The following is a 9,931-nucleotide window of genomic DNA, read 5'->3' on the forward strand; positions in this document are numbered from 1 at the left end:
AAGAAAAGCTAAAAATTGTTAGTTGCCTATTCACCCCACCCCCTCTAGTCAACTATATTGATCCTTTCACTTATGCTACTAGGAGAGGTTGTAGGTGAGAAGGCACAAACAACAGCAAATGGGAAGAGACACTCCAAGTTCAAATAGACAAACAAAGGAGAGCAAACTTGGAGTGACTCAAAGCGCAAACAAAGTCCTAAAGACTCGATAAGACCAACGAAAACCAACCCAAACAAACACCTCTCAAGGAGAGGGCGGTGGCCGAAGCCACCTATGTTTGAGTCAATTGGTATGGCACCGCGAAGATTTTAACCTTGGGCCCATGACCAAAACTCATCTTTGAAGCACAAGTACCATAAAAATGGTTAATGTGAAAGATTTGATTTATTTATGCATAATAGGGGGAGGGAGAGTTCATTGAGAAAACAACACTCCCCTATGTTCATGCCTACATCTAGAACAAGATAACATAATGAATGCGGTGGGGTGTGCCTAGTTTTAAGCCACATTGCTCGAATCAATGATATTTAGCTCATGCGTTAACTCACGAAATCTTGCTTCATCCAATGGCTTTGTGAAAATATCCGCTAGTTGCTCTTGAGTGTTGACGTAGATAATATCAATCTCTTCACGCTAGATGTGATCTCGGATGAGATGATGATGAATCTCAATATGCTCCATCTTGCTATGTTGCACCGGATTGTAGGAGATCTTGATAGTGCTTTCATTGTCACATAAAAGAGGCACTTTGTCACTAGTGACACCATAATCCTTTAAAGCTTGTCTCATCCATAGCAATTGTGCACAACAACTTGTGGTGGCTACATACTCGGCCTCGGTCAAGCCCCCCGGCAGTTCCAACTAATACAACTCATTGGGCCGGGCAGGACCGATCACCAGTCTCTTCTGAATTTTATGATGTAGGCTTCTTTTTCTTGGGCTCTTTAATGAACTCGTTGCCTTCCTCCTGGGCAGCTGTGTTTGTAGCCGAGTCCTCTTGAGCATGGAAGTCTTCCCTGATCCACAAGAGGAGATGATGGTTATGTCAGCCCGCTTTAAGTGTACTAGATGACTCGTTGCGCCAATGGCGCAAAGGCCGAGAGGGAGCCAAGTTGTTAGAGTAGAACGAGAGAAGTAATGAAAACGGTGTCCTCTTTATTAGATGAGATCTGCTATTTATACAAAGGGAAGAGACATCACTAGGAAGGCATCTGTTCAGGGAGGTGCCTATTCGGCAGGGAACCGACGCGGCAGATGCAACTGTCTGCGGTTAGTAAAAGCAGGGATTATCCCTTAATTAACAATCATTAATTAATCCTAACACTCCCTCTAATCAATGCTTGATTATGAGCATACTTCATCTTGATAAAGATTCTCCTTGAAAACCCTATGGGAAAAATGTAAGGAGATACGTGTTTGATATGTTGCTAAAACTCCTTCAAACCCGGTGGGAAAAATAAGGAGAAAATGGTACAACATATATTGGTCATTGTCTCTTTTAACTCAATACGAGAAAACTCATAGAGTTTAGAGGACAATAAATATGTATATACTTTCCCAAAAACCCCGGTGGGGAAAACAGAAAGTATGACATATGATCTCATGTTGATATTATCTCATTAAAAACCTTTATGAGAACCTGTATAGTAAACTCATGAAGGGAAAAAGAGTATAATATGATGCATTGAACAGGAATAACTTAGGAAGATACTCCCCCTGAGTCTTGCAAATTCCAAAGCCGTCACCTACCAATTCCATGAACATGTTTCTGGAATGTAAAGGTTGGTAGAGACTTGGTGAACAAATCAGTTGAATGATTTGACTTGCAAGATATGCAATATAAAGATATTGCTTATTAGTAACCTGTTTGCATCCGGGCAACACAAGCAACACTATCATTGAGATAATGGTTGGTGGATGTAGCCATGAGGTCTTTTTTTAAGACTCTTCATGAGAGGGCTACCACACCTAGTATGAACACTAAGATTGTCTACGATCTGACATATTGGGGATCTGATCGAAGTATCCAATGATATCGGTGTTCACATTTCTGTGAAACTGAAAAACTAGGACAAGATGTTTGATGCATTTGGAGATATCAAAGATATTCTTGAGTACCAACCAATTGTGTTTGGTGGATCCAATGGCATTATGGAACGTTGAGTCCCAATATCTCATTTCCAACAACTCTTGGTCTAAATAGATCATTCTTTACGTCTAGAGAATGAACTACCATGAGAGTTAATGATGGATAAGATTTGTCCACAATGAATTTCTCCAATATATTATGGATATAGACAATATAGTATACCATAACGTATGAATGAAGGTGCTCAAGTTGTAGTAACGAGCGGTGTTTTGGTTTACCCAAATCCTTAATTTTAAAGTCCGTCATTTAGATGATTACATGTGTTGTCGTTGCAGACACACAAACATGGATAATCATCATTGTAGGAGTAATCCTTGTGTATAAGGATCTCACTACGTCAGTTGTACCATATGTACTGACAATAATAAGTCGTATGGTGACTTACTGAATTTACACAATGTATGTTGCATTTTGTATTTTGATTCAGAATTGAGATCCCACGGGAATCAATCATATATGTCTGAATCTAGTGATCCACATGGATATGTAATCACTACATCTATCAACTGCAGAGATAGATGATTTTGTACTGCCAATGATATAAGTTATCGGAATGGGATTCCACCTCTGAAGAATAGTTGGGTATCTACGTGAACCCTTGTGCTACAATACTTGCTCCCTGTTCACCACCTTGTTGTTCTCAATTCCGTTTCCAGAAGAAAATTGGTGTAGGTATTGCTTATGAACACCTTGCCATTACTGAGCAAGATCATTTCTACCTAGATTATACCCTTTGCTTGAGTTCAGTCCGAGTGTTGTTCACACTTTGCCATGGCCATGGTCTTTGGATCTGAGTCATTTGAAAGGTTTTTGCAATCTAGTTGAGAAATGTACGTCGACAATTGTAGACTTCCGGTTATATGTTTCTCCAGAATCTATATATCAATATATAGTTGATGGAAATATCGTTACCCATGGTGACTGCTCGCGATTTCCCAATGCGATTGAGTCGGGTATTCCGATGTCCCGGTCATTGTGTGCACTATGACCTGGGTTGGTGGAGGTTTCACGTCCACTGGGTGTATACTACCCATCAGGTGTTTGTCAACGTGAAGTTGACTTGCATTTACTGATTCACAGGCCTTGATATCCTTGCTTGCGAGAAGCTGAATCCTGATGTACTATTGCCGTACTTCTCCCCCTGTTGCTTTGAACGGGGAGTTGAGTGGTTTTAGTTGGTACCTCCACTCTTCCCGACATATTCAGGATTGTAGGATTGTCTGACACCTTTATAGTCAATAAATGAATCTGGCAGGTTATTTGCAATGTGTTGCAAATATTCTGAACGCATGGTTCCGATCTTTGAGTACGTGGATTTGAGGCAGAAATGTGTTGAACATTCCACTAATTTCCTGGCATTCTTTATGGTACTTGAAATCTCCCCCTAATGCCTGGAAATGTTCCTCATTGAATCAGCATACAGGCCTTGAATAACTCCCCATGCGAGGAGCTTGAGGTATTGACAGAACTACAGTTATTCCTCACATTGATCCCAACTATATGTTGAGAGGCCAATGATGTATGCCGGGTGGTGATATCGGTATGCAACCGAATTACCACAGATAGAAAATACTTGATAGATATCCACATATCAAAGATAGAGGGGAATAATATGATGTAGTTCTGTCATGAGCGTGTAAAACTGCATGACTCCAACGTAAAGTTGGTAAGTTGCAATTCCAGAGTAAAGATAATGCAATGAGCCTAACTTCTTTGGATAAAGGATTCTACCAAACCATTTTGAGTCTAGACATTAGGACAAATTGCTAAACTTCAATCCGAGGGCCATAGAGAAAGGCACTCAAGGAGAATTCTGCAATGCTATCCATACGATTTTCTTGAAATCGATGTCAGGAAAATGAGCCAATGGTTTTGTGTGAATAAAGCACACACTTAAGACCATCATGTAGATATGTCTTTTAGAACCATGAAATACCTGAATAGTCTAGTCAATGGAGGGAAGAGCCACTTACCTCAACTTGATGCATTCAAGGAGTCTGGGTGGTTCAGCGTAGACTTTAAGGTGTGCGAGCCTTAAAATTAGCTTCCCTGTGTCACTTGTAGTGCACATAAAATCCAAATGTTGTTAGAATTTAGCATCATAATAATCGTAAACTATTGGAATTGCTGATAGTTTCGGTTTCAACCCAATGTCTCAATGACCAAGGCCAATATGCCAAGTATGTCATGTACAAGACACTCTGGAAAACTATCACGTACACAACATGTGGTACGGGTTGTGTCGTATGTGTAGTACAATCCAGATGATACACAGAGAATGTATTTGCCATATCCGTTGCATATGGTAAAGAGAAGTTATTTCTCTTTGTTGTCATCATAAGTTTCGCTATGGAAACTATTTTGACGGATACCTTCATAGTTTAGTAGGGTACAAGTTAAACCTGGGAAGCAATAAAGCATCCCGATGTTACTCGGGTACCCACAGGGATAGTAAATATGACTCGAGTTGAGCCAACAAATACCTCATCGCGTCTAGCAATTTTAAAATATCTCCTTTCTCTCAATGAGAGTGGAAACATTGGACTCCCCTGAGTATAGAGTTTGTGGTGCATATGTCCACAAGGCACATATCATTTTTTATCGGATTGACTCCCGTAGAAATCTATATATAGACATGAAGATTCTCAGTATGAAAATCACTGTCAAATATATAGAATACATACAAATGTATTTGTACCAAAGTGCTGATACAATATATTGTAATGTACAATATATGATGACAACAATACTTATGTTCTTATTAGAACATCATAAATGGACATAAATTATGTTGACCACTCAGGAGATTGAGAGACTAGACGAAGTCTTCAAACATGTTAGTTGAGTCATATTCAACCATCATATTCTCCGTGCCCATAGGTCCCGTCACTGCTGGTGATGTCGGGTTGAAGGTTGAAGTGAGCTCCAAACCTTTGCCCTTGAGGTCTGTTGTGTCCTAGGAATTATAAGACAATATTTTTCTGTTAGCGGTGTGATTCCGACCAGAGATTAATCATGTGGTCTTGGATTGCACACACTATTCCACAAGACACAAGAGTGATCATGATGTCCATATCCAGGTAGGGTAGTGGTGGCGATTGAGGGCGAATGCCTCAAATTCTCTAGCCATCGGTTACCAGAGATAGTTAATTTACGATTAGTAAATTGAAGACCATCATGGTAATGTTGTAAAATTAATGGATATTTCAAGAAGTTATCTTGAAACCATTAATGTGAATCTCAAATTGCTAAGCATGACACCTTGAAGATAATCTCCAAAATGAAGTAGATCTCGCAGCACTAGGGAGTATAATCTGATGAAATCAGTAGATACTCACTCCTAATGCCTTATGTCATGACTTAGTAAAATGCATGGGAGTGCACAATGTTGTGCAATCATAATATCAAATTTGACAAAATGTAGGCTTAAACAGTAGTGGTGATAATCTGCAAAGCAGTAAATCTACACACTACCTCGGGATCCCAATACATCAATTTGAAGAAATCACTAAGAATTTTGCATATGTATTTGCAAGAAATTGAAAATCTCAATTGCAAATAGACGTATTAATCTCGACATGTAGCAAACATGGAGATACATACATTCCGGAATACATCGTACTCAATAGAAATACATCACTATAATGAATAGTAATGATGTTGCAAACTTGATGTTCAAGTGAAACTTGAATTGTATAGACCTCAAATTAAATGTGATGATCTTGTATCAAGTTTCAAGATAATTCAGCAGGGTGAATTAATATTTTGCGAGAGAAAATTAATCTCAATCGCTATGAGATTGTTTTGCGAGAGAAGAAAATCTCAATCACAAATTAATATTGTTGTGCGAGAAAACTTAATCTCAATCACAAAACAATGTTGTTGTACTAATAAGACATGTTATAGGGATTGCTAAAAAGCAAACACATCGAACATGCCACATATAATAACCACATATTTTCTGGAATTTTAAACTCAACAGAAAATGGGCTAAATGATGATCTGCACATGGCCTAACGTTACTGGTGCTAATCAACAGCAACTAGTTAGACCAAGCTGCAATATCCCGAAACTTCCAGGAATTAGCCGTAAAACAATGACAGAGGCAAGTTTTGACCTATTTCGGAAATAGGTGAAGCCAAAAGGCTGAAATGCAAAACTTGCGAAGAGATAAGGTTCCTATCTCTTTACTTCCGAGCGCTTTCGACCAGGAGAAATCCTGTAACCGCCCGCCGCTGTTTTGGCACACCGGCCAGGGCCGCGACCGTGGGAGCGCCGTCGTCTCCGCTGTGGGAGCCACGCCGAAGGGCGCCGCTTCCTCCGGGGCCGGAGGGCCAGCCGAGTGCCGTTGCCTCGGGCGCCGCTGGACGGATGCAAGCCGAGGGCGCGGCGTCGCCTCAGTCTTCCGCGCCGCGTCGCGGTTGGGTGCCGCCTTCGCGGGCGCCGAGGCTGTCGTCTGCGGCGTGCGTAGTGGGAGAGCGTCTCGCCATGCGCGTGTGCGCCGGGCATCGCCGCGGTCACGCTTTAGGCGGCCTCGCGCCGAGGCCGCGCCGCCACATCATGGCTGGTGCGCCGGAGGGCGTTGCCGTTTCGTCGAGGTCCGCGCAGCGCCTCCGCGTTGAGAGGTCAAGGCCACGCAGTCGTGCCCCGCGTTAGAGGCCGGCAGACACCTCGACGCATCGCTGGACAGCCGTGTGTGTGCAAGGTGCATGGACGCGGGCGCCGCTGGCGATGCTGATGAAAAGCAACGGCAGTTGTCGCTTGATCCAGTGCAGTGCAGGAAGAATTGAAGAACGCATGGTACCTTTTTCCTTTTTCATCAATGAATCGATGGGAATCCATTGGCGTTCGTTGTTGAGGCCTTCAATTCTTGAATCGATGGAGATCCACAACCTCTGTTCTTTCTCATTCTGCCCTGACTGCCGCGCAGGACAGAGCCGCCGGTCCAAGCGTTGGCCGTTGGTCGCTCCTGTGGACGCGCTGCCGGGAGCCCGCGGTCGCGCATGGGTGCCGCCTTCCGCCGGGAACACCGCGTTGCCGCGGAATAGCCATTGAGGTGTGCGCGGCGCCATGCGCTGCCTTTGCTAGCGCTGGAGCGTTGGCTTCCTTTGCCACGCAGGGCCAGAGGGCATCGCGACGCTGCGCACTCGCTGCCGGCAGTTTGGCCGTGAAATCGCTCCGCCAGAGGGCGTGCTGATAACGTGTTAGAGTAGAACGAGAGAAGTAATGAAAACGGTGTCCTCTTTATTAGATGAGATCTGCTATTTATACAAAGGCTATTTATACAAAGGGAAGAGATATCACTAGGAAGGCGTCTGTTCAGGGAGGTGCCTATTCGGCAGGGAACCGACGCGGCAGATGCAACTGTCTGCGGTTAGTAAAAGCAGGGATTATCCCTTAATTAACAATCATTAATTAATCCTAACACAAGTATTGTGAGAATATTTATACACCCAAGTCGAAAATCAAATGTGGCCAACACTCCCCCATCCTCTGCTTGAAAGCCGTCTTTTCTCACCAGATCTAACATAGATACATGATTCTTCAAGACCAAATTTCAAAGAAAATATAAAGCATGCAAGGCTTTAAGTTGTACTATTGAGACCATACCACCATATCTTCATTTAGTTTTTTTTAGAAATCTAAAGGTCTAAGAGGATGGTACATGTGAGACGATGTGAATCCACAACAAAAAACTAAACTAACTTCCAAACAAAAATTTCAAGTTTGGAAGCCACAAAGAAGCAGCCCAGATCTCTCGTTGTAGTGCAGGTACATGTCCTTAATCCTGCATCCACATCCCATAATTTTTCAACACCTAAATCCACGAAAACCAACCGAAGGAAATCATGGCAGAAACATGCGCCGTGGCTTACGTCTCCAAGGACTTCTTGGCATTATTGTGCAGGTTGGACACAACAATCCTCGCTGCAAGCTGCAGAAGAACTACACAGGCACCTTTCTTCACCTTGCCCTTGGGGAGGAGGGGGCAACACTTGCAGCATGGTGACAAGGCTTTGCGAACGCCGCCGGCGAGAGCGCGCGTTGGAGGGCGTCGAGAGTGGCAGCTGCCTCCACCTCGGCACGAGCGTAGTGGCCGCGCGACTCGAGGCAGCACACGAAGCGGTCATGCTGGAGCATTACGCTATGCACAGTGTGTAGGCGAGTAACAAAGATTGGTCAAAGGGAAACAAATTATCCAAAAGAAGAAATGTTTTATATATTTTCAGCGTACCCAGCCATAAAATCAGATGCTTCTTGATTAACAAAATGAACACACAATTAAGCGGGCATAGGAGGTGTACAATCATGTACTGACAAAAATCAGAGGGGTTAGATTATGTTCAAATGAGATAAATCATCAAGGTTCCAATGATAGAAAATGTTGGGCCCGATGCACTGATTAATGTTATAGCACACAAGCAAGCTAGACATCTTCGTCTGGAGCGAATACTTTCTTCTTCCTATATTATCAAAGGTGTCTGAAAGTATGAAGACTGGAATCAAAAAATAACAGGAGACAAAACATAAGTAAGCACTCATTGCAATGTACCTGATCAATCAGTATTAGGTTGTGAAACAAGGGCAGGCAAAAAGAAATGAAAAATAATATGATAATTGTTGTAGCCTTACTATACCGGCCATTGAAACAAATCACCAACCAAGATTTTTAATTTTTTGATGAATGCTTGTTGGGTTCTAAAGAAGGGTGAAAGGAACCTTAGCAGAAGACAATGCCTATCCATTGGTTTTACAACTTCCATCAAGCTACATTAGCATGATATCTATGTGAGGTTCACGCATTCAAAAATATGGCCAGCTATAATTCTATGGTCTGTAATTCTACAGAACCAGATAAATGTTTTGGAATGGCTAAAGATAACAAGAAAAACAAAATTAGTAAATTTCGGCCAACAAAGCAGAAGTCCGGGATTACTGATTTGGTGTCAGCCTATTTCTTAAATCACAAAGTAGCATGGCTAGACAACCTTTCTTTGAGCAAAGTGAGCATAACAGCCACCATTAAATGCAATTATGAAGGAAAATTGGCAACCTAACTATAATTGCATAACAACTTATTTTCCAGCAGAAACTACATCATTTCATAGGCCAACCTGGAAGCAAGGATTCACCTTAAATGAAGAAGGAAGCCGAACACACCCACATTATAGCAGCAACAAGAGAACTTCCAAGAATTTATAGACTATAAAAACTCACAGAAACTCCACTATATGGGACAAACTCACAATTGGTGAGGTTGGTGAGCAATTGCACAGGGACACGGTTAAGCAACCAAACTCAAGAACCTGATTCTAAAAATTGGCAAGCATGAGATATTACAATTGGCGAGTGTGAAATATTAGATGCTAAGCAGGCAAATTCAAGAAGATGATTCTAACAACTACCTCTAGGAAGGTAGTCTAGAATTCATGTAACATGTGGTGTTCTCTGAATAACTGAGAAAAACAGAGGAAACAATAGAAGACGGTAAGAAATAACAACTACCTCTAGGAAAGTAGTCTAGAATTCATGTAACATGTGGTGTTCTCTGAATAACTGAGAAAAACAGAGGAAACAATAGAAGACGGTAAGAAATAACAACTACCTCTAGGAAAGTAGTCTAGAATTCATGTAACATGTGGTGTTCTCTGAATAACTGAGAAAAACAGAGGAAACAATAGAAGACGGTAAGAAATAACAACTACCTCTAGGAAAGTAGTCTAGAATTCATGTAACATGTGGTGTTCTCTGAATAACTGAGAAAAACAGAGGAAACAATAG

The 9,931-nt window shown here is 42.0% G+C and overlaps 1 protein-coding gene across 3 annotated transcripts; it reads right to left on the reverse strand.

The window, feature by feature from the left end:
- Window positions 1-479: 479 nt before the first annotated feature.
- LOC125543588 lies at window positions 480-8,067 on the reverse strand. Of its 3 annotated transcripts, none has more exons than XM_048706970.1 (2): window positions 6,954-8,067; window positions 480-1,016 (listed from the first exon to the last, which is right to left on the reverse strand). In XM_048706970.1, exons 1-2 carry the CDS (start codon window positions 7,219-7,221, stop codon window positions 862-864), a joined length of 423 nt encoding a protein of 140 aa, XP_048562927.1. In that variant the 5' UTR covers window positions 7,222-8,067; the 3' UTR covers window positions 480-861. The 3 variants fall into 3 exon arrangements, with proteins under 3 accessions (XP_048562927.1, XP_048562929.1, XP_048562930.1); XM_048706972.1 differs by lacking the exon at window positions 480-1,016 and adding an exon at window positions 4,740-5,095 and having other exon boundaries at window positions 6,954-7,689; XM_048706973.1 differs by lacking the exon at window positions 480-1,016 and adding an exon at window positions 4,746-5,105 and having other exon boundaries at window positions 6,954-7,666.
- Between the last annotated feature and the right edge of the window lie 1,864 nt (window positions 8,068-9,931).

The sequence above is a fragment of the Triticum urartu genome, chromosome 3, assembly GCF_003073215.2.
Source record: "Triticum urartu cultivar G1812 chromosome 3, Tu2.1, whole genome shotgun sequence".
In the NCBI taxonomy this organism is placed as follows: domain Eukaryota; kingdom Viridiplantae; phylum Streptophyta; class Magnoliopsida; order Poales; family Poaceae; genus Triticum; species Triticum urartu.